Source organism: Heteronotia binoei, chromosome 1 (assembly GCF_032191835.1).
Source record: "Heteronotia binoei isolate CCM8104 ecotype False Entrance Well chromosome 1, APGP_CSIRO_Hbin_v1, whole genome shotgun sequence".
Lineage (NCBI taxonomy): Eukaryota > Metazoa > Chordata > Lepidosauria > Squamata > Gekkonidae > Heteronotia > Heteronotia binoei.
This window is the reverse complement of record NC_083223.1, coordinates 122,008,690-122,034,226: the sequence shown is the minus strand read 5'-3', so window position 1 is coordinate 122,034,226 and position 25,537 is coordinate 122,008,690. Positions and strand designations below refer to the sequence as shown.

The 25,537-nt window shown below is 44.4% G+C and overlaps 1 protein-coding gene across 1 annotated transcript; it reads right to left on the bottom strand.

Moving 5' to 3' along the window:
* Positions 1-10,561: 10,561 nt before the first annotated feature.
* SLC35D3 (solute carrier family 35 member D3) lies at positions 10,562-16,960 on the bottom strand. The gene is made up of 2 exons (XM_060240052.1): positions 16,511-16,960; positions 10,562-11,637 (listed from the first exon to the last, which is right to left on the bottom strand). Exons 1-2 carry the CDS (start codon positions 16,944-16,946, stop codon positions 10,811-10,813), a joined length of 1,263 nt encoding a protein of 420 aa, XP_060096035.1. The 5' UTR covers positions 16,947-16,960; the 3' UTR covers positions 10,562-10,810.
* Between the last annotated feature and the right edge of the window lie 8,577 nt (positions 16,961-25,537).

Here is a 25,537-nt window from a genome sequence, read left to right as displayed (position 1 = left end):
AAAACTAAGGCCTGCCAGCTCCTGGCAGCCTGCACCTGCATGTTTTGTTAAGAGACTCTTAACAAAACACGCAGGTGCGGGCTGCCAGGAGCCGGCAGGCCTTCGTTTCAGTTGCAGCGAGCAGCGGAAGGGAGGGGCGGCGAGCAAATAAGCAGAGTGCCAGAGGTGCGGGGAGCATCGGTGGGTCGGACAGGGCAGGGGCAGGCCTGAGGGGGCTAGTGGTGGCAGTGGTGGAGGGGAAGGAGATAAACAGGGAAGGGAGGGGAGGAGGCGGGTGGCCTTGGCGGGGCACCGGGGGGGTGGAATGGGATGGGATGGGATGGAGCGTGGCCATGGGGGGGGCACCAGGGGGCAGCCTGCCTAGGGTGCCAGGCACCCACAGGCTGGCGCTGTGTGTGACTGAGTGTAAGCGTGGTGATGGGGAGCCTGCAAGAGTCCTTTTTCCCCTAAGCGAGTAGCCAGCCAGCCAGTGATGTCAGGAGAAGATGCATGTGTGTGTGTGAATAAGTGTGAGAATGTTAGCAGGGGGATCCCACATGAGTCCTTTCCCCCTCAGAAGCTGACATGCCAGCCAGTGCCATCTGGAGAAGATGCATTTGTGTGTGACTGAGTTAGAGAGTGGGATGCTGGCCTACCATTGGTCTCAATAATGCCTTGAAGTTCCACTTCAAAGAATAAGGAGAAAGCATATAATTTCATCTAGGAAAACGTCTGCAATGCAAAAATAGTAAATACGAGTCAGAAAGCAACTCTCAAATAAATAAAACTATGGAAAGCTGGAGTAAATAATCAACAGGAGGTGGAAGGGCAAAAAGACAACAGTGAAAAGTGGGACAGAGCCTTGAGGAGCAGTTTGAAAACACAAAGGAAAAGTTCTACAATTAAGACTTTGATCCGGATCTGGATAAAGGTTCAGGCCAAAACCAGTTTTGACAATTGTGGAGCAACAGCAGGGTGGAAGCAGTGTTGGTACACATTCACATAAAACAAATGTAGAAGACAGAAGAAACCGTGAGGCAAGACAGAACTGAAGGCAGCGGGTTGTGTAGATGGTCACTTTGGAAGGCACACAAAGAAAGGATCAAACGGCTAGTGTAGAAAGGGCCCTAATGTACAAGCTCTGTGAGTTGACTGATAATGGAAATCCAACTAAAAAGGGATAAATGCCCTTTGTGGAGCATTACATCTTAAGAACTGCAAGCTGAATTTCTTTTGGAAAGTCAAAACTCTAAAAACTGAGCCCTCCTGGTACCCTTCCATTTCTTTTACCTTTTCTTCAACTCATACTGAATTAGAAAGTTCATGCATGATCCTTCACCTTTGCACTGTCCTGACTTTAAGTTCTGAATGTGAAAATCCTACATTTTAGGCTAACATATGCCTAAATTTCAGTTTAATATTGGTGTGTGTCAGGATCCTGAACAACCTATGGGCTTCCCAATTCTGAGGGGACTCAAGAAGCCACCCTCAGTGTCCATACACCCAAGCAGCATATGGTGCCTTTAGCGCAAAGCCTGCTGCTCCATTGTTTGACTGGGACAGGCCAACTGTCTGATGATTGGTTGAGATGCAAGCAGTAGGGAAACAAGGAGATGAATCACCATAGCTGAAATGTGGAGTCAGCAGCAGCTTCTCGATGAACTGTTCAGGTCCCATGGGAATTCCAGAGAGGTGAAGATCCCAAAGGGGATGACCGCAGGATGAGCCAGACCCCCATAAGGCAAAGAGAAACTAACCAAGGACACCATGCTGGCTCTTGCTCCTCAGGCTGATAGGAACAGGGCTGGGAGAAAGGCAGAGAGGCAAGGGTGAAGGAACCTCCTTGCCTCTCACTCTGAGGCCTAGGGAAGTTTACATATGCTCCCTGCTGGCAAAGATTTGCCAGACTCAGGTAGGTCTTGTTCAGTGTGATACTTTCTCAATGCCATTTTAAAAACAAGAATATGATTTCTTAGTGAATAGATGGGTGTGGGGAAACCATGGTGTGCCCAGAAGCAGATACAATGAAATATAGCCTTTGATTTCAATATCTTCTGTGTTTCAGATTTCAGCTCAGATATAGGCAAATACTTAGAGTTAAGTAGGACTGTTGTTGTTGTTGCTGTTGTTTTACTACTCACCAGTACCGAGTACAGAGCCTTTCCAAGTCCTGAGGAGAAAACTGGTGGAAATCAGTGCAGCCTTATACAACAGTACCAGCACCTTTTCGTTTTACAAAATAAGCACTGGCATTAAGCATACTTTGCCTAAATTCTTGCTCTTTAATAAAAAGCAAAACCTTCCAAACATTGAACCCTTTGATATCACATAAGTTTGAAACTAAACCTTTGTTTTACAGCCTGTTTGATAGCCATTGAAAAATTACCTCATTCTACCTCAGTGTTTGAATGTAGGGGGCATTCCACCTCCAGGCAACCCTGTGCTTGCTTACTTTGTTGGGCTTTTTGAATCATCGCCCTAGGCTTGAACCCTTCAAAAAGATTTCTTTTTAAGTTACCAGAGGGTTCCAAAGTACTGGAGGGTAGAAGGGAAAACAAGACTTTCTCGCTGATTACAGCAGTAACTTTGCTCTAAATGAGCAGCCTTCGGATGACTTCCAGAAAACTCACCAAGCATGAATACAGCAACTAATTGATGAGCAGAGAGTTGATTGCTTCCTTCTTCCCTTCACTCGGAGAAGCTTCTGGTTAAAAACCAGGTAGGTAGAGAAAACCCAGCCAGCAAACATTAAACTTAGGGTTTCAGTATTTGAGGTTTTAAATGCTTAATATGATACATTCTGCAAGATCAAAAATTAGATATTTTACAAGGAAGCCATGTGTATGTGAAATTACAGCTTCTTACAAAGACCAGATGGGAAAGCAGGCTATTCTTCACCCCCAGGTCTCACATGCTTGTCTCACTTACCCTCCCATCCTCCTCTGTTATCTGGACTGCCTGTGGCTTTCCAAAATGGGGAAAGACAGACAAGACAGCCTGAGCCATACTGGTCTCCTTTCAATCAGGAAAACAGCACAGTAGCTTCATTGAGGCTGTGCTCTCCCTCCTCTGTGTCTTTAAAGGGCTCGTGGTAAATGGTAGTCACTCTAAGCAAGAGGCAGCAGGAACTGGTGGCAAAAACACAGGACCAGAAAAGACAGGGTCAGATGAGTCAGAAGGAGGAGCACAAGAAGTAGCAAGAAGGATCCATAAGAAGGATGATAATAAAATTATACAATGATATTAGATAATACAAGTGGGGGCCATGAGACTTGTAGGGGAAAATCCCACACACACACCCACACACCTCATTGTTGAGCCCAGCATGGCTCCAGAGCCCCCATCAACCTTTAAGCCTGGCTGTCACAGTCCAAGTCTGGAATGCCTCCCAGCATCCACTGCCTCCATGGCTGGGGCCCTCCCAGAGGACGTCCCTCCGTTTCAACTGCTGCCACTTCTGAAGATCAAAAGTAAGAGCATTATCTGCGCATGCACAGACAGAGCTTTTGGTGGGAGATTTAAACCCAACCTCAATGTATTTTTTTTTAAGATTTCAGATTTTTCTGCAAACCTGAGGGCTCCCCAAAGTTTGCAGCAAAATCTGTTTATGTCAGTGTGACCCCAGCCTGCAGATTTAGATACCCACAGTTGGAGGGCACATGTTGTTATTAGATATATAGATTAGCTATTAAATATCAAACTAGATTAAATGCATTTTCAAAAGTTAGTTTGATCATTTTCAACACACACACGCACACACATGCTATTTACTCTCCTTCTGGCTTAGAAACAGGAAAGCAGCCATCACTGGCCACAGCCAACCATGAGTTGATTTCAATGGACTCCAAAGCATTTAATTCCATGTTGGATTGTGACCACTGAGTTTGCATTTTCAAGAGCAGATGCTCTTTTAATAGACAAAAGTATTGTGGTCGCCCCATTTCTCTCTCTCCAAAAATTATACCCCAACAATGGTTGTGGTGCAGGATACTTAGCCAGCAACGCATGGACATCTGTACGTCTTTTGTGAAATTTCTTTTAAAACACAATGCAACAGCAAGCCCAGCTTCCCTGAGTTCTGTTAATGCCCAGCTTTGTGGCGCTACAGCAGGTGCTGTTCAATAGCATATTGACACAAAAATGTTTATTTTGAAGAATGCCATTGTGTGCCACAACCACTCATTTATTCTTGTAGCAAAAGGAGAATGTCTGTCTCTCCCATTCCCCTCATGCCTATTTTGGTAGGCATGGAAAATTAAGACAGAGAGGGAGAGACATGACATCCCCCATAATAACTACAAGACCATTACTGTTCTCCTGTTAAACTGCCCACAAGTCTACAATGGAAGGGTGGTACTCCCTTTTTCATAGAGAATATTAACTATTTGATATGTTAGAAAGAGTGAAAAAAAATCTTAAGTACTGTGATCCAGAGCCATGGCTATTAATAGAAATGATCATCTCAATGGCAGCTGATTGACAGTTCTTCTGCCAAAGAGCACTGGGTAGAATTGTTCCAAGAAACCACTGCCTAGAGTACAAACAAAGCAGTGCATTTTCACGTGGCCCTACAGAAGTCAATTTCATGCCAAGAGCAATTGATAATCACATGCAAAATATAGTAACTAAGTGGCAGAGGATAAATGTAGGAAGTCACTTCTTCTATGTACAGCATGAGCATCGGCTTCTAGCCACCACCTCATTGGCTTCTTGCCTTACATTTACCATATGATTTTTGGCATGAATATATGTGGCATGAAATCGGTTCCCAAGGCAGTCCAGGCCTCATTTTAACCCTGTGAAAAATCCCCTTAAGATTCTCCAGCTTCTGGAATGTAGCCCCCCACCCCCGCTTGTATTCCCCTAATAGTGACTTCACTGACAAGGTTAAATATTTACAGAGGTGCTCCCCACACTCCAATGTGAAGATCTGCTATCTCACCGCTGTTGGCAGGGGCTGATACGCCCTCCTCAGTCTACCCCCACATGGCCTTGACAAGTCTCAGCCAAAAGAAAGGAAGGGGTTAAGTACTCCTGTGTCTTCCTCCTTCTTGCCTATGGCTCCTCCTGGTTCCCAGACTGGATCCTGAGACCACATGAAGTTAACCTCTGGAGATGCAGCCACCTTTCTCCCACCTTTCATGGAGTACCTCCCAGAGGAAGTGAAGGGAGGCTGTTGCTTTCAGTTGGACCTGCCTGCTCTTGCAGCCATCTCAGCATGATGGCAGCCACTGTTTAACTGGCTATGCTGATAGTCCTGCCCCCCCCCCCTTGATGGCAAAGTTTGCACTCCCATGGCCTAGCTGTCTGGCCATGTATTTTCCAGGCTCCAATACTGCTGCCATAGAGTGGCAGAGTGCCTAGAGTGGTGATGTGTGTTCATGGTGGCTCCTATTTCCCCCACCCAGATCCCCAAATCTGGGGTTGCAGATCCTGCTTCCAGTCATCCAGGGACTTACAACTAGTTTCTAATGGCAAGTGTTAGTCCCAGATAAGAATACAATTTCTATTTGCATCAAGAGACACATACAGTCAGTTGAATGTGACTGAGGTGAACATCACAATATGGATGGAAATTCAGATGTGTATCTGCACGGGCTGTACATGTCAGTCTGCTACTGCACACAGATCTCCCTTACTAGATCCAAGTAGAAGGCTGAATTTATATCAACTTAGAAAGGGTGTATGAATTACACATTCAGCAGTGCACCACACAAGTAAAGTACACTGTTCACTCCACCCCGGCAATAAGAAAATACACAAGGCTTCTGTAAAGCAATGCATTTTATTACCATGTCTCATTCTCCAGATTAATTGAAGTCTTATATTTATGCGATTAAAATGCCTCAGTACGAGGCAATAGTTTTATTTAACTTTACAACAATCTCCTTCATTGGAAAACTGGGCTGCATTTACCAAATCCCCATTTTTAATGCAGGGAATTCTTAGACACCCATGTTAACAGAGAGATAGCATAACTACATATCCGTTGTTTGTTTTTACACTGTACAAAAGATTCACCAGCATATTTTCAAACCATCCAGTACTGTTCATGTCTCCATATGATTCCAGTACTTTTAAAAGCAGAAAAAAACAGGGTTTTCTCACAAACTGTCTGGGAAAGATAAGTTAAAGATATCACTATGGATAAGCAAAAAGCATCCCACAGTACATTTTTACTGTGCCATCTAGGTAACAGACTTGTATGAGCAGAACTCAGCTAATATAAAATACTACTCCATGGCCTGTTGAACATGGTTAAGTGACCTGAAATGACTGCTGTCTATTAGCCTACATTGTTTACCAAGATTAATTTTCATTTGTTTTAAAATATTTATATTCCATTCTTCCTAACCAGCCTTCTAATTTACCATAGCACACATATCTAGTGATAATTGTACAATCCAGTATTCCAGACTGGATTATTTTATTTAATAAATAAATAAATAATACTAAAACTGATACCATAAAATAAAAAGCAATGACTAATGCTATTATATGTGAACACATAAATAGCTGCTTTATGTCAGGTCAGAGGCTCAGTCTATCCCACTACCATATACTGAAGTGGTTTTCAAACTTTCTGATTCCCCACACTCCCGCTAAATTTTACATGTCTGCAGAAAAATCCCTGTGGCTTCTTGGAAATACTCTTAAGACACCTATTGAGTTCATCCAACACACTGATGGGACAGAATCTTATTCTATGCGTTTACCCAATGTTTTCCTGCACTAGCTATGGCAAGCAAAGAATAGTCACAAGATGTGTATCTTGGCAGTCAAGACACATGCCAAAGAAGGTGGTCGGCTATCGCCATCTGTCTCACTGACAAATACATAGTCACTAAGCTCAGATGGGGGGACCCCAGGGTCCCCCGCCACAGAATTTGACAGCCAACTTCAGGAAGAAGACTCTTCCAGCTCTGCTAGATCCTGTAAGCACTAGGGATTGAACCAGGAATCATCTGTATGCAAAACAAGTGTTTTATCATTCGGCTATGGCCTGCTGAACTATAACTATGAGAAAGAAGTAAACAGGATGATTCAGATCATGGCAAGTGACACTTGGGACTTCAGTACATTTTTATACTCAGTCTTCTTGTTCCTGGCATGACATCTTTTTTTCAGGTTGCTACAGCCATCCAGCAATTACATTGTCCGGCACCAGGCACAGATTCCATGTATCTCCCATTGAGTTCAGCAAGAGAATGCTGCAAAGGATCCATGGAAATGTGTATGTGAAAATGTGGACGTACAGTGACTTGGGTGGGGCACTATGCTTGGTGACCCACATTCCCTATGACACATCTCAGCATCTTTGTGCTCTTGGCAGCATTTCAAGAAACAGTTGTCATTTAGAGGTGGCTGGGCTGGATTTGAATAAACTCCCCTGCTGCAAAACCTCAGTTCTGCATCTTTTCTCCTCTTACCACGCCCAGATTGTGAACATACAAATTTGACCTGGCAGGTTATAAGATTTAATGTGCTCTTTGGCTAAATCTGTTGCAATGCAAATTAAAAACCTATAGTGGCCACAAATGACATTTGATTTAACAAACACTTCTCTTCTGTTTTCCATCCAACATTATAAACACACGTCTTGGCATAAATAGCTCTAAAGCCACTTGGGCTTCCATCCTGTATGAGAAACCCTGGCTCTGGAGCTGTGGGTGGTCTTGTCCTGTTTCTTTCAGATCTCCTTTCATTTTATCTAGAGGATGTGATAGCAAATTATAATGATTAGCATGAGCTGGGGTCAGTTTTAAAAGTTATGTGGGGGCGGCTTTCATCACTACCAATTAGCAGCTCTCTGAATGGATCACACAGCAATCTGAATGGATAGAGATCTCTTTGAATTCACTCATATCCACTTGGCTTGCTCTGTGCTTCATCCACAAACCCATTTGCGTCACTGAAGCCTTGTCACAACCCATGCTAATCCTAGCTGATATTGCTAGGCACAAATATTACACATGGTTTCTGTGCCTTTAATCACTGTCTACCATCTCTCTTTCCTCCCCCCACCCTTCAAGGGGATTTGAAGCACAAGATGGGAGGTACCTCTTCAGCCACTTTCTAACCAGTACTACATACCAACTCAGCCTGGTTAATTTTCATCCTTGCAAGTCTGATGAACAGACTAGGCCAGCTTGTGATTTGCTGGGACTCTAGGAGCAAAAGCAGGGAAAGTCTGGTTTGTTGGGAACAAGGCAGCCATATTTACTCACAATGGCATTATTGTGGGCTTTTGCCTCCTGTTTGCTTTTACTACTCTGATACTAGCAGCAGTGATACAGCTAGAGCACTTTTACATCAGCTTTCTGTGTGATGACCAATGAGAACTGGCTACCTAGAAGATAGCATATCATGCCTGAAGATGAAGGAGTGGTCTATGACAAAAGGTAGTGAATCAGGGAAACAGGACACAGATAGTTGGAGTAGAGAATGTGGGAGCAGAAAAGGAAGAGTCATTGCATGACAGTTCTTATGCCTGAAAGGAAGTGAAGCAGAAGAGTGGATGTAGTTTTGTGACATGTAAGGGCTTTTCTCCCATGTGGTTTGGGCCCCTTTCTTTGTATTGGCCATGCTGGCTGGGGCTGATGGAAGTTGTAGGCAAAAAACATCTGGAGAGCTACCGTTGGCCACCCCTGTAATATAGTAATACTCTGATTGCATGCATAGCATAACATGAGTGCTATGAGCTCACAGATATTGGCCACAACAAATACTAATGTTCAAGAAAACCAGTGGGGTGTACTGCTAGGTATGAGGATGCCCAAGTTCAAAAGCCTACACTGCCATGAAGCTCAATGGGAGACCTCGGACCAGTCACTGTCTCTCACCGTAATCTACCTCACACAATTAGTTTAGAATAAAGGAAGGAAGGGAGAACCATGTGTGCCTGAGCTTTTAATAGGGGTAACATGTAATTAACAATGTGAGGAAGTGACACGTTGCTGGCTTAGGCACTATCATGTGGTCATGGCTAAAATTCTCAGATTAGATATCCTAAGAGCTTGTATTATCATTGTATGTGCTGTCTACATTACACATTGCAGTTTATATTTTAACAGCAGTTGGTGTTCTGATGCCTTTGGCCTTACTCAATGTTTTCTGTATTCAGATTGGGGTTTTTTGCTAGCATCAGTACAGTAATCAGGGCAATCCAAAGCCGAGGTACACCTTCTAAATCTGTTGAAATCAGTGGGTTTAGGAGGGCATAACTCTGTTTAGGACTGGTCTTATTGTTCAATAATGGAGCTTCTGAGTGTGAAAAGGAGGGAGGTCTTCTCCTGTATGTTCTAGGATTTAAGATCACACGGAAAGGCCCTCCTCCCACCATTCAAAGAAGCTTGTCTGGTGCATACATGAAAGAGAGCCTTTTCAGTGGCAGACCCACAATTATGGAACAACCTTCCCAGGGAACTGTGCCCGATTCTCTCACTTTAGATCTTTAGGAGGCATTTGAAGATGTTTTATTTAGGACTGCATTCAATTAAGTTACCAGTTGTCCAAAACTATAGTTTTAAATTTTAATGCATTTTATATATTATATTTTATGTCTTTTATCTATATTGCAAGCTGCCTTGAGCTCTGTAAGGAAGAAATGTGGCTAATAAACATTTTAAGTAAAGTTAATTTAAAATAAATAAATAAAAGATTTGTAATTTGTTGACAGGAATACCTCAGCATCTGGATTCTCAGAGATTCTTAGATTTCTACCTTGCAAACAACCTCATAATCTTTCTGATATAATAATCCCATGTTTAATTTTTATTCATTTATACCCTGTTTTTCTGGCCAGAAGGAACCCAAAGTGGCTCACAGCATTCTCTTCTCCATTTTATCCTCACAATGACTTTGTGAGGTAGGTTAGGCTGAGTGTGTATGTCTGGTCCGAGGTCACCAGGCAAGCTTCCAAAGTAGAGTGGGAATTCAAATCTGGATCTCTTGGATCCTGGTCCAACACTTCAACAAGTAGACTATGTAATAACGATAATAATGATAGTGATAATTATGATAATAATGATAATTAATAATAATAATAATAAATAATAGTTCTGATCTCTATAATAATGAAATAATATGCGCACACTATGTGTAACTATTTCCATAAATACAAAATTAGAATAAACTACTTGAGAAAGTTCTGAGGCAACCTGGAGTATAAACAGTCACCCTCCCACACCTCTCTCACCTCGTCAGCAAAGACAAAGTGGGAAGATAGAAAGTGGGACAGTGCAGAATTACCAGTAAGATCTTATGATGTGACTTCTGTTCAGTCAGTACAAGGACTGCCCACCTACAGGTGAGGCTTGAAATGTAGAAACAACATCTGGAAAATTATAAGTGGGAGCTGTGAGAGAGCTCACTTACATTTTCTGCATGTTCCATTCGTTTAACTTTCAAATAATTGAGGCTCCAGTGGAACATTTATTTGATGTAGTATATTAGCAAATCTGTTTGTTTTTCCATTACGGGGTATCATGCTTTGAAGTGCTTTGAGCAATTTCATTATTTGAAGAGTACCTATTGAAGGGTAGACTGGGGACGTCATTGATATAAAACTGATTTTTTAAAAAATGGTTGAATATCTATTTTGCTGATCCAGATCTGATTCTAATCTAATATGGATGAAAATCAATGGCATTTCACTGAATCTAGGCATGAACACCCTGCTTTTGTTCCTTTAGAATGAGATAAAATCCTCCTAATATACATTGAAGATTTGTCTATGAAGATATGAAAACATACATACATCTGTATTCCCCACCCCAACAAGGATTAAAATACATGTATTCTTGATTGCTATTTGCTAAGAAACAATTCTTCAAGGACTTGGTAACTCTTCATTCTCTATTAGGTAATCTTTCTTCATATAATTAGCTCCCCTAACCAACCTCCACACTCCAAGATACGCATCCTTTAATGAGCTTTTGGCCAGTCCTTCAGAGCTGGTGCCTTCTGGGATAGTGGGTACATTTGCTGCACCCATAATACCATTCTTCTCTTTAATGTTTGGCTGACTGCTTTCATTTGCTGACTCCTCTACTGTTGTATCTCCAAGTTCTGTCTCCTTGGTCATCTCCTCCATTACAAATGGTGGCTGAGCTCCATCACATTCTTTCTTCTCCTGCTCCCTAGCTTCCTTCTCCAGGTCTTCATAATTGCTCTGTTTTCTGGTTTCAAAATATTTAGCCACACAATAAATGATGGAACCCATGGTATTTACCACTACACCTGCTATAAACAGTTTTGTGGGCTGTACATCACTGAATGCCACCATACCAACTGTGATGGTTGCGATGCTCTTCAGTACTCCAACAAAACTGGTGGTTACAGCTGAGTTGATGTAGGTACAATGAAGGGTGGTGAAATTCATGGCACAGCCAATAAAGACGCATGCTATAAAGGTGCATGCCATGATAGGATCTTTCCATCCAGGGAATGACCAGACATTGATAGCATCCAGACTGGCAAAAGAGAAAATGATAAGAAAAGGTGTGGCTGACACAGCAATGGCATACTGGGCTGTGAGGGGCCCATAGTCACTGTCTGCACTTGCCTTTTGAATGAGTACCAAATATGCAGCATGCACCAACACAGCCAGCACTCCAGTCACATACCCAATGGGATCACCAGTCAGGTCACCTGCACCTGTCAATATTGGAAGAGAAAGAAATGTGTTGGCATAAACTTTACATGCTTTTTAATGTCCTCACATTATTTAAATTCATGAAGGTTCGTTTTATCAGGAGATATTAGCCATGGATGCTAAAGGTAACTTCTCAGATGATCAGGTCAAAACAGAGGAAATGGTCATCAGTCCCTGCTTGTGATGCCCAGAAGCACAGGGCATTCTACTGTTGGAGACAGAATGCTGGGGAGTGACCTTGGAATGAATCAGTAAAACCATTCTTATCCTGACAGTTTTATCCTGCCTTTCTTCCAAGGGGCTTAAAGCAGGGTACACAGTTCTCCTTTCCTATGTTTTACCTGCATGACAACCTGGACATACCTGAGGGAATGTGACCTGCCGTAAGACATCCAGTAATCTGCATGGCTATGTGGAGATTAGAACTCAGCTCTCCCCAGTTGTAGTACAATAAAGGTAAAGGTAGCACCCTGTGCAAGCACCAGTCGTTTCCAACTCTGGGGTGACGTCACATCACAACATTATCACAGCAGAGTTGTTATGGGGTGGTTTGCCATTGCCTTCCCAGTCATCTATATTTTACCCCCAGCAAGCTGGGTACTCATTTTTACTGACCTCAGAAGGATGGAAGGCTGAGTCAACCTTGGGCCGGCTACCTGAACCCAGCTTCTGCCAGAATCAAACTCAGGTCGTGAGCAAAGCTTGGACTGCAGTATTGCAGCTTACCACTCTGCGCCACGGGGCAATAGTCAAACGCTATACCATGCTGATATGTGCATACGTTGAACTCCAGTATAGGGATGGAGTACTTAGAGGAAATGAATCATAACACCTAATTTGTCCCATTCAAATATGCCTTTGATATATCTGGATATACAACTATCCCTAGTCTGAACTAACTACAGAAATCTCTTCCAAGTTGATGGATGCATATAAACAGGGTAACAAAAGTTTAATTGTGATTTTGCTTTAATACAAAACTCCTCAGTCTCTTTATGGGCACAGTCTACCCCACATCCCAGCAATCAATTTGTTGGAAACAAGGAAGAAAAATCAGAGTAAATTAAAATTTTGGTAAATAACTGGTAAGTCTTGAGTTAATGGGAAAGGCAGTGTAAAAATAAACAGCTATATTGTTGTGATAATGGTTAGACATAAAGGACTCCAGGGATGGTAAGAATGTCATCATTTTGGCCAACCAGGACCTGGAACATTGCCTATTGAAAACTTTTTTTTACAGAGATGAAGAGTCCAATTCTGCAGACTCCATTCCTCGCCTCCTAGAGCTGGCAATATGGTGAGTGCCCAAGCAGCTGCATCAGTTGCAAGAAGCTGTGCTTTGAAGCTGAGATAGTGGCTGGATGCATTTGCCTTGAATGCAAATGTAAAATCTCATGGGGAGGGAGTGCCCATCACATTCCTGTCACCTAGCTTTTTAGCATGCAGGTACAAACTTCATCTCTTTCATATTACATTCCTTTTTATACTGGTTTGAATGGGGGGGGGGGCTTAAATCTACTCAGCTGGGTAGTTAATCCTGCAGAGCCACCATCAACTTACTTACTTTGGCGGGGGGGAACCAAAAGACTAGCAGTGGCTAATGGAACAGGAGATTTTTAAGTTGCATGGTAGCCATATATTCATTTTGTGTTCCCCTATGGTTAAGCCTGCTTGGCAGGATTTAGTAGCATTTTGGGCTGATCTCAGGAAAAGCCTATACTAACTCCTATAAATGTAAACAGCACTGCAGCAACCATTAATGCGTACATTTCTTTGGGGGAGGGGGGAAATCATGGACACCTAGTAGGATATTGCCCATGATATGTAAGGTGCATCCCTTCTCCAGTACCCCCAGTCCTTTTTGTGAAGGTTAGTAGTACGTGTGAAGGTTAGTAGTACGAAGGGCTTTCTTCTGCTATGTGCCTTGCCTGTGGAACTCTTCCCCGCATCTGTTCACCTGGCACCTACTCATTAGAGTTTTAGGTGCCAAGGAAAGAAGATTTTTTTACAGTCTTCTATCTATATATAGTGTCCAATTTATATAATCTGATGTTTTTTATTCGCCCTCTAGCTTCTTTATCAAAAATCACCCACTTGCATTGCTGCTGCTTGAGGTTTGGTTTCTATTTGAATAGCTTGCTGATTTTATTGTAAGTTAATATTTACTCATTTTACTGTATTTTATTGATTTTATGGGGTAAACCACCTTGAGAACTACATTATGGGACAGCATATTTCAGATAAACAAACATCCATGAACACTCTATTGTAGACTTTGAAAGGGGGAAAATGCACAAAGGAGTTTAATTATCCACACCAGAAGATGTATGGGATCTCTTCTAGTCAATTTTACTCCTCCATTGTTCTGTGTGGTGCTTTGGGAAAATGACTGCAATTAAGAACACTGAGAAAGCAGGTTTTCTACCAGTGTTCAAATCCTTCCTACCTGTGCTGTGTTTTTACAATTATCAGGCTAGTGATTCTGGATCGAGGCTAGTGCCCAGCAGCAGTAAACAAAGACACTGGTTCCAGGGTTTCATCTGAATACACCACGAAAATAGATTAGCCAAATGTCACCAAGTGCCCTTTCTCAGACAGTTACCAATGCCTGGATCATTCCATGAAAATGTAGCAAAACTGGAACAATCCATCTCCAGAGGATACCCCCTTACATGCAAGGAGAAAACCATGCTGTCAATATTTATATAAAAGTGGGGGGTGGATGTAAAACTTAAACTGCTTGCTCTCTTTGTCTCAAATTCTATCCAGATTTCTAACTGGTTTCTTGTATGCATTCTTCCAAACTAAACAAGACTCTCAAGACAGAAAAAGGACAGAAAACCCCCTCCCCAAACACACACACTGCCTTTTGAATAAACACCAACAGACAAAAGCACTTGGAACTTCAGTTAATTATTTTGCCTATGCAGTCTGTGAGACAGTTTAATCATGATCTTTGTCCCTAGTTAGATTCAGTTGAGCCCAACCCCAATCTCCATCACAAAACTAAACAGGAGATGAGCAAGAGAATCCAAAATTAGCCCTAAATGTACATATATAAACTCTGCCAGTCCTGTCTTTCCTAAATAGAATTTGTCCATTAAGGCCCTGATAATAGACTTAATTACAGTTCAGAGGCAGCAATACTCCCTAGAGGATCCATATTGTGGATTTTTTCCCTAAGTTTTTCTCGTCCTTGAACAGCTGATATGTGACAGACAAGGCAGGCAGCTGCAAATAACATTGGGTGGTGGGAAGAAGAGATGGGGAATAACCAGCTGAGCTGCTTCAGACATGACATTTCCCCCCACTACACCAAAATAATCCCCTTGAAAGAACAACCATTTACATCCATGTACACTGTCATGAGTGAAATACAGAGAGATGTATGTTTGGATGAGATTACAGGAGTTTAAGTCTCTGGTATACACAGGTGCACACACCTTTAGAACAGAGATTATCTATTAGAACAGAAAAAAGATTATATTATGTTGTTAGTGATAAGAGAGGTCTTTGCATGAACTCTTTGAGATGGCAAAGAACACAAACAAACTCCTCAACCTTTTGATTCATTTACAAACATGGAAGGGAGGGATGAACTGATAAGGAATTTTTAAGTATGGTGTGGTCAGGTTAGGGTTAAAAATAGAGCTAGGGCTGCTTCACACGTTTTGGTATTTAGGCCCAGTGCACATACCGGACTAATGTGGAGAAGACAAGAATATCTGCTGTAAAACTGATGTAAGAAATGTGTGTGTGCCAGGGAGTCAGTGCATAGTTGAGGATCCTTGTCTTTAAAGACATGTAGATGTCCCATAATGTGTGACTGGTCCTTAGACATATCAGTAATGAGTAGATAGTGAAGGACTGATATCAGCAGATGAAAAATTAAAATTACAATGATGTGAACATGCCAGAATGTGGGAGATGACATGATGACAGAAAATGGAGCTAAGTGCTTGGATGAGTTAGCACCAGTGTTCATAGAACAGAGGCTGGAGAAACTTAGGAGAAGGGAGGCAGTTAAAGTTGGGCTGAAGAGTTTATGAGTCAGAGAGGGTAACTCATTTATTTTATTGTTTTATTTTGAGATTTATATCCCACCCTACTTCTCCTCATTGTTGAGAGGATGGTAAGAACGATGGTATGTGTTCCTGGCAGAATAAGTGGAATGAAGTATTTGAAGAGTGTGACAGGATGTAAAGGAAAGACTATGAGGATTAGAAAATTTGGATAGGAAGACTTGTATGATATGACCAGAAGAGGCACAAGGAAGTTGATAGGGTGGAAAGAAGACTTTTCACTGAAATTAGTTTGGGAAGGGGTGGGAGTGTGTAATGTCTGCGGTTATCCAGCTAGTTGTTCCCAGCCTTTCTTCTTCCCACCAAGCTGCCTTCCTTGTCTGCCTTTGTGAATTAGTATGAGGTCCTACAGCTCAGCTTAGGATCTAGGAGAAGACAGATGAGGTAAGAGCCCAAGGAGCAGGGAAGAAGTAGGATAGGGATGGTCTAAGAAGTTCTTGGAGCCATGGAAAACCGGATGAAGGAATGGCCCTAGGTGAGAGGGCAGATACTCTCTTGGGTGATGAGGAATGTTGCAGGTGATTCCCAAAGTTCCTGAGGTGAGAGTTGATAGTGGGGGGGCGCGGGATGTGCTGGTGAGAAAACAGCGAGATGAAGTGAAGAGGCTGTGTGCTGAGAAGTGGATTCAAGGGAGCTGGGGCAGGAGGCCTGGAGCTGTGCGGGGGGGAGGGGCATTGGGGAGGAGGGTGGCCCTGGGACATCCCAGGACCCGGCGGGATCCTCGGAAGGGTGCGGGCGAAGGGGCTGAGCGAGGAGGAGCCAAGGGCCAAGCTTCTCTCGCCGTCTCTCTCACCTGCCAGAGCCGCCCCGACGGTGGTGATGAGGACGGCCACGAGCACCCCGAGGGAGGGGATGCCGTTCTTGAGCACCAGGGCGCCGATGAGCAGAGTGACCAGGGGCAGGCAGCGCTTGAAGACCACGTACATGGGCAGGCTGAGGCCGCGCAGGGACCAGAGGGTGAGGCTGGACTGCAGCGTGGAGAGCACCGTGACCCCGGCGAAGAGGCGCGCCAGGCTGAGACCGAAGGGCGGCAGGTCCAGGGCGCCCCGCCGCCGCAGCACCTCCAGGCTGAGCGCCGCCGTGGAGCTGGTCAGGCACTGCAGCAGCGTCAGGAAGACGAAGTGGTAGCGGCTGATGAGAAACTTCAGCAGGATGTTCAGCGAGCCCGAGAAAACCCCGTGCGCCACCGCCACCGAGATGCCCAGCGCGCGGCCCCGGCACAGCTGCATGCTGCTGCTCCCCCCCGGGCCAGCGGCGGCGCCTGCTCTTCCCGCGGCGATCCCCCCACCGGGCTGCCGCCTGGCTGCAGGGCTCGGGCTCGGGCGGCGAGGACGGCCCCAGCAGCAACTTTGCCGGCAGCCCCGAGCGCTCCTCGCAGCGGCAGCAGCGCGCGAACAGGAGACAGACGGCAGCAGGACTGGACAGGGACACTGATCAATAGGGGCGGGCGGGCGGGCGGGAGGGGGGGGGGGCGCGATCGGATCCGCTGGGAAATGCCTCTGCAGGCTTGGAAACCTGCTGCCTCCACGATCCCCCAGCTCTTCCTGCTGACGCAGAGGGGGGGGGGGGAGGTTGGGTACCCGCGCTCTTCCCATTACCTTAATTAAGCGGGGACAAGCCGAGCGCAGTGGGCAGGCTACTTTCTTGACCCGCCGAGGCTGCTCTGAGATGAATCATGGATTTGCTTTGTTCCTGGAAGGAAGGGGAGGAGGGAGGAATCGAAAGGTGAAGGGGTCCGGTAAATCCCCCACCCCACCCCCCAAGTCTTCGCACCCTCTCCATGGCACCCATCTCGTCAGAAAAGCTTTTAAGTTTTCTCTTTCCGTCCAAGCGAAAGGTAAAAAAACCACCAGAAGCGAGGGTGCAGAACCCATAAAAATCACTCCCAGAATTTTTTTATTTTTTTATTTTAACAAATAAAGGGAAAAAATACAACTTGGGCTGTAATCGCGAGTCCCAGTTTGCAGCTTATGGTGTCGTCCCCCGCCCCCTTCCTTCCGTGCAGCTTTCACTTACACTAATGGAATATCCATCCATCCTTATTAAATGAATGTGGGTAGGGTCCTTACAAGGAAATACAAATATTGATCCAACCTTGCCTGGTAGGTCTTCTGCAATCTACAGAAACAGGTGCTTTGGAAACAGCAGCGGGAGTTAACCCTTGCAAGGAAAGAAGCGCCACTGTGGGAGTCTGGGGTTGTCGTTTTTTAAAAAAAGATTTCTGGGAAAACCGTAATCAATGAATGTACACGAAGTTAATGCGAAGGTAGCTTTTTCAGAAGGCTTTCCGTTTCTGTGAGCTGGTGAGTTGTAAATCGCATCCTGTCTGAAATAACCGACAAAAACGAGAGGGAGTTTATGAACAGAAAGAAAGGAAAGTCCTGGCTTCTGAGACTGGCCAGGTAGGATAGCACCAGCAGGGTGATGCCGCAGGTCAAGGTATTATCTAACAGTAGCTTCCTGACCCCTCCCACCCCGACCGCCCAAACAACCACGAAAGTGAAACCCTAGCAGCTCTGCACACCAGCTGAGCACTGGTGCCCAAATCATCATTCTACAGTCAAAATATTCAGAGCCTTAGTCTTAGACACACTGGTCTAGAGGAAGAAGACAAGGGCTCTCTTCTTCCAGTCTATTTCCCCCCCCCCCCAAAGGACTTGATTATTTGAAAGGGAAATTGACAACATGAAGATTCCTCTGGAGAGCTTGGGTGGGATAGGAAGAAAGCATTTTTAATAACCTCATGCCTTTAAGAAAATGCCTGGTAAAGATCATAAGAACATAAAAGAAGCCATATTGGATCACGCCAATGGCCCATCCAGTCCAACATTCTTTCACACAGTGGCCAAAATAACCAAGTGCCATCAGGAGGTACACCAGTGGGGTCAGAACACTAGAAGCCCTCCCACTGTGCCCCCCCAAGCACCAAGAATAAAGAGCATCACTGCCCCAGACAGAGAGTTCCAACGATATGTTGTGGCTAATAGCCACATATGTTTATCCAAACTCCTCTTGAAGCTGGCTATGCTTGTAGCCGCCACCACCTCCTGTAGCAGTGAATTCCACATGTTAATCACCCTTGGGGTGAAGAAGTACTTCCTTTTATCAGTTCTAACCTGATTGCTCAGCAATTTCATTGAATGTCCATGAGTTCTTGTATTGTGAGAAAGGGAGAGAAGTACTTCTTTCTCTGCCTTCTCTATCCCGTGAATAATCTTGTAAACCTCTATCATGTCACCCCTGAGTTGATATTTCTCCAAGCTAAAAAGCCCCAAGCATTTTAACCTTTCTTCATAGGGAAAGTGTTCCAGCCCTTTAATCATTCTAGTTGCCCTTTCCTGCACTTTTTCCAATGCTATAATACAGGGGTGGTCAACAGTAGCTCTCCAGATGTTTTTTGCCTACAATGCCCATCAGCCCCAGCCATTGGCCATGCTGGCTGGGGCTGATGGGAGTTGTAGGCAAAAAACTTCTGGAGAGCTACCGTTGGCCACCCCTGCTATAATATCCTTTTTGAGGTGCGGTGACCAGAATTATACACGGTATTCCAAATGAGACCACACCATCGATTTATACAGGGGCATTATGTTTTCAATTCCCTTCCTAATAATTCCCAGCATGGCGTTGGCCTTTTTTATCGCAATCACACACTAACTCGACATTTTCAGTGAGTTATCTACCACAACCCCAAGATCTCTCTCTTGGTCAGTCTCCTCCAGTTCACACCCCAGCAACTTGTATTTATAGTTAAAATTTTTGGCCTTAGTGTGCATTACTTTGCACTTGGCCACATTGAACCTTATTTGCCACGTTGATGCCCACTCGCCCATCCTCAACAGATCCCTTTGGAGTGCCTCACAATCCTCTCTGGTTCTCACCACCTTGAACAATTTAGTGTAATCCGCAAATTTAGCCACTTCACTGCTTACTCCCAACTCCAAATCATTAATGGTCATGTTAAAGAGCATGGGACCCAGTATTGAGCCCTGCAGCGCCCCACTGCTTACCACACTCCATTGTGATAATTGCCCATTTATACTCACTCTCTGTTTCATATGAATTAACCAGTTTTTGATCCACAAGAGGACTTGTCCTTTTACTCCATGACTCTCGAGCTTACTAAGGAGCCTCTGATGAGGAACTTTATCAAAAGCTTCCTGGAAGTCAATTTCGGTACATCTCCAAGGATGAAAACACATTTAACTGACCATGAATGAAAAGCTAGGACCTTGGGCAACCTGCCCTGGCATTCAGTCTTACTGCCTTGTGTGCTTTCACATAATAAGAACCACCCTTGCTGGGTCACACCAAGGGGCCATTGAATCCCAGGTCCTTTTTCCAATAGAGGTGAGTCCAATTTTTCTGGGAAGCCCACAAACAGGACAGCAGGATGACAACGAGGAAGAGATTGGATTTATACCCCACCCTTCACTCCAGTGCTTACAATCTCCCTTCCTTTCTCTCCCAAAATAAGGTAGTTGGGTCCGAGAGAGCTCTCAGAGAGCTGCTCTTGAGAAAACAGCTCTGTGAGAACTGTGGCTGACCCAAGGTCACCCAGTTGGCTGCATGTGGAGGGGTGGGGAATCAGTCCCAGTTCTCCCAGATTAGAGTCCACGCACTTAACCACTACACCAAACAGGAAGAAGAGAACTTCTTCAAGTCTAGTCTGTCTGTTTCATCACTAAGGCTTTGGATATTTTTGACTGCAAAACGATGGCTTGGGCACCGGTGCTTATCTCATGTGCAGAGCTGCTATGGTTTTACCCTTGTGGGTGTTTGGGTGGGGTGAGAGGGGTCAGGAAGTCTTCCTCATTATTACTTCCCCAGCCACTCAATGTTACACTGCCTCTAAATTTGGAGGTTTTATTTGATGGTCTAATCCTCTTTGCTACACCTGTCCCCCCATGAGTTTATATGATCCCCTTTCAAAGTCATCTGAACCAGCTGCCAGTGGAAGAAGAGGGACAGATTCTTGCTACTTCTGCACCTTGTTAATAAAAGCACAACTACACGTATGGAAGTTAAAGGGCAGCCCTGTACTGAGTTTCTCCTTGCAGGCCTGGTAACTTCAACTTAACTGAAGTCTGGGCATAATCTAGAATGTGCATTTTCCTGCCCACAAGAGTCTGAGCTGTGGATCGAGGAAATACACTTTGTGTTGGGACATGACATTATTTGAACTGAACATTATGAGAGGGGGAGGGGGAGATCTTGACAGAGGGCTGCCATCATTGGCAGCAGGCCCATTGTAACGTGTAGTTCTGCACTCAGAGCAATCATTTTTGGTTCAGTCAGCCATGGCTGCATTAATTTCCTGGTTGGCAGATTGGGTATAGAATTTCCTGGCATGAGAACTAATTGGTGGGCACTGAGTACTTTAAGAAATTGATATGATTTAATACCAGAGCAATGCTAAACAGACCTACATCCTTCTAAATCCACTGGGGTCAATGGGCTTAAATGGGTGCAACTCTGTTCAGGATTGCACTGTAATCAAGTTAAATATCTTTAAACACACTAATGGTTTGCATTTAGGTTTTTGGTGTTTTGCATTTTAAATGGCTGCCACTGGGCCCTTTGCACTGCTCCCCTCTTCCAATCTTGAAATTTCTTACTCACAGCTTCTTAACTTCCAGGGAATCACTGTGTAGTAACTAGCTACAAAACTTCACTCATCCTGGCCTGGTCACAAGGACATTTCCACAAAGGTTATCTGCCATGGATTTAATCTTGAGAAGTGGGTTTTCTTCCCTGCTTCTCCACAGCATTGTGGTACATTTACGCACCTCATGGGTTTCCCCAGCCTCCCCCCTGATCTTTCCCAAATCTGTTTTGCTGTGAACATTTGGGAACGGTCACAAAGTCTTGATGGCTGCTGTGGGAGTGTCAAATTTCTCTGCACACACGGCAGCCATTTCCCCTACCCCTGTCCCCACTATGGCCATTTCCTTCCCCTCCCCCCAACCAAGGGCCTTTTTAAAGAAAGTGGCAATTAAATATCATTGATATCATGTTATAACAATATTATATAAGGTTCTCTGAAATCCCAGCTTTTGTTTTGAAACAAACAAGCAAGCAAGCACAAGGCTTTAGTCCCATCCATAATGAAAGGTGCTAGAATTTTTTTTTCAAAAAAACAAAAGCTGGAAATTTAGAGAGCCTGTTATATATATAGTTATGATGTTGTGTCAAGATGCCTATGTTTAACTACTATTTTTTAAAACATTAAAAAAAATCCTCAGTGGCCCACTGAGAGGAGGGGGGGGATTGCTGCTGCCAGAGGACTGGGGCTGGAAAACTCTAGGAAGACCTGCCACGTGGAAGCCATCAAGCTTTATCAGCAGACACACTAGCAACAGAGTAATCACATCAGCTTGTCCCTGCATAGAAGCCACCTTTGCATACTTTAAAATACATTATATACATAATGACTTAAACATCACAGTCTTAAGAAGCTGAACTCTCTCCCTATACCTTCCTATATACCTTCCAGAACTGATCCATATGCTGTCTTGTGGGTATTGCACTTTGAGAACTTGCCCAAGTCAAAAGTTGTTGGGTTAGTATGGTTTGAAGTACTCCCGCCCCCCAAATTATGGTTCTATGCACATGCTAAACCTCAAATGCAGCTTCTGAAAATTCCAGAATGATCCTTAAAATCTTAGTGTAGTCTTAATGCAAATTCAGGATCTCATAACTGTTACTTCAGGTTGTGCTGCCCTGTTGTAATTATGGTCTGGGAGAGTGTCCAGCACAAATGGAGAGTTGAATGCAGAGTATCAGAGCAACAAGCGTCGATAGGATCTTGAATGAAAACAGGCCACAGTTCTGCCAATTAAGTCCTTGCCATTCAATTGCATTAAGGAACCACACTCCAGGGCACTGTAGTCAAAGGGCTGGAAATCTCTTTCCCCTGTAAATCTCAGTCTGCAGGGCAGTGGGGGTGGGGGGGGGGAGGAGGCAGAGAGAGAGAACAGCCAGCCAGTACAAAGGCAAAGTGCCTTTGTCCATATACTTGACAGCCAATGCTATAAAATTAGTTCATATCTAGCCAGGGTCACTGCTAGAAAACAAGGATGCTAGCCTTCCGTCATAACAGGCACAAAGCCTAATCACAAAATGACTAAATGCTGAATGAAAGTAGCAAACAAAAAAAAAATCGGTTCTGACATTTTCCTTCAATATTTTGCTTAGTAATCATTGCTATATGTTGGGGAGAGGGGCTCAGGCAATTGTAATTTTATAAGCCTCTCCGTCAAAAGTCTTTGCATTGTCTTTTATGGAAGATGACAAAGTAATGATAGGTCTGCTTGTGGGTTTTGTTCTTTTCACTAGCTTATACACTAAGTCTCCAACTACATGTTCTGGGGGCCGAGATGCCTGTGTTGTGCCAGCCTCAAGCTAAAAGATGCAGGACCTTGTCAAAACACAACTCACTAGTACTCACTGTGAACTTGGGCAGATCATGAGAGGGAAGGCAGGAAGGGAATCTTTCCCTGTATAATCATTGTAGGTTTCAGCTACTGGTAAATATTTGCAGTGATTCCCACATAAACACAAGTTCTTGCAAATAAGCAGGGCTTTTTTTGTAGCAGGAACTTCTTTGCATATTATGGTTCACACCCTTGATGTAGCCAATCTTCCAAGAGTTTACAGGGCTCTTAGTAGCACTTTGGTACCACTTCAAAGTGATAGCAACAAACAAGACTACACATTTGGGTGTTTAAAATTCAATCTATTCATCCTTGGACCTGAGGAAGGTTTGAAATGGTGTATTGGATTGACTTACTTTAGTCCATACTTTATATTTGGGATTTGTATGTTGTATATATATATATAGTGTCTACATCCACTATCGCACTGATGGCAGCCTGTTCAACCTGAGGCGACTAAAGGCTCACTCCAAGACAATGGAAAAACTCATCCGAGAGCTACTATTTGCTGATGATGCTGCACTCGTCTCCCACTCGGTATCAGCTCTGCAGCATATGATGTCCTGCTTTGCAGAGGCTGCCAAGCTATTCAGCCTAGAAGTTAGTCTGAAGAAGACAGAAGTTCTCCACCAGCCTGCACCCCAGGAAGATTATCACCCTCCCTGCATCACTGTGGGTGAATCAGTTCTGAAGACAGTCCAGCAGTTCAGCTACCTAGGGTGCATCATCTCCTCAGATGCCAAGATCGACAAGGAGATTGACAACAGGCTGGCAAAGGCAAATCGTGCATTTGGCCGACTGCACAAAAGAGTGTGGAGCAACAAGCATCTGAAAAAAGGCACAAAGATCAATGTTTACAAAGCGGTTGTGATGACAACCCTCATCTACGGCTCCGAATCGTGGGTTTTATACTGTCATCACCTGCGACTCCTCGAGCGCTTCCATCAGCGCTGCCTTCGCACCATCCTCAAAATCCACTGGAGTGACTTTGTGACCAACACTGAAGTCCTCAAGAGGGCAGAGGTTACAAGCATCGAAGCACTGCTGTTGAAGACGCAGCTGCGCTGGGCAGGGCATATTTCTAGGATGGAAAACCACCGCCTTCCCAAGATTGCTCTGTATGGCGAACTTTCCACCAGCCATCGAAATAGAGGGGCACCAAAGAAGAGGTACAAGGACTCCTTGAAGAAATCCCTTGGCACCTGTCGCATCAACCATCACCAGTGGTCTGACCTAGCCTCAGATCGCAAAGCATGGAGGCACACCATCCACCAGGCTGTCTCTTCCTTTGAGAACGCACGCATAGCTGGTCTTGAGGACAAAAGGAGATTGAGGAAGAATCGCACTGCTACAGCACCAACCCCAAATCAGACTTTTCCCTGCAGCCACTGTGGCCGGATCTGCCTGTCCCGCATTGGTCTTGTCAGCCACCAGCGAGCCTGCAGCAGACGGGACTACTGCACCCTTCTTAAATCTTCATTCGCGAAGTCAAGCCGAGAGAGAGAGAGAAAGAGATAGTTCTACACAAATGACTGGCAAGTACTAAATTGTTCCTTGTTGTGCCTGGAGTGGTGTATTTTTGATTTGGAATCCCCAGTTAGAGGCAGTTAGAGACCCTCCAGATACTTCAGGGTTCTCAGAAAGCTGGGGGTGGGAGGAAAATGTCTGCTGGGTATTCCATTATATCCTGTGGAGATCAATTCTCGTAGGATATAATGGAAAATTGAACCATGGGGGTTGTTTTTTGAGGAAGCACCGAATTTTCAACATAGCATCCAGTGCCTCTCCAAACATCCGCCAAGTTTCAAAAAGATTGGACCAGGGAGTCCAATTCTAGAAGCCCCAAAAGAAGGCGCCCCTATCCTTCATTATTTCCAAATGGAGGGAAGGCATTTAAAAGGCATGCAGTCCCCTTTAAATGTGATGGCCAGAACTCCTTTCAGAGTTCAATCATGTGTGTCACACCCTTGCTCCTGGCTCCATCCCCAGTCCCCAGATATTTATTGAGGTGGACCTGGCAATCCTAGTTGCATCAGTGCTTGGTTCTTGTGGCCCTTTCTTATGCTCCCAAGGAAATGGCAATCACCACTTTGGGGTGAGGAAGCAATTTTCTCAAGGCCAGTTTGGTCAGGGATCCTGAAGGTTGTTTTTTTTTTTTTTGAGGGGGGGTTTGCCATCTTCTGGGCATGGAGCAGGGGTTACTGGAGGTGTGTAGTTGTGAATTCCCTGCAATGTGCAGGGGGTTGGACTAGATGACCCTAGAAGTCCCTTCCGGCTCTATGATTCAAGTATGCAGTCTGCAAGAGGTAGGCATTTGTAGGATTAAGTCACTGCCCTTCTCTTTCTTCTCCAGTTGGCCTTAGAAGAAAACTAGCTGCTGTTTTCCA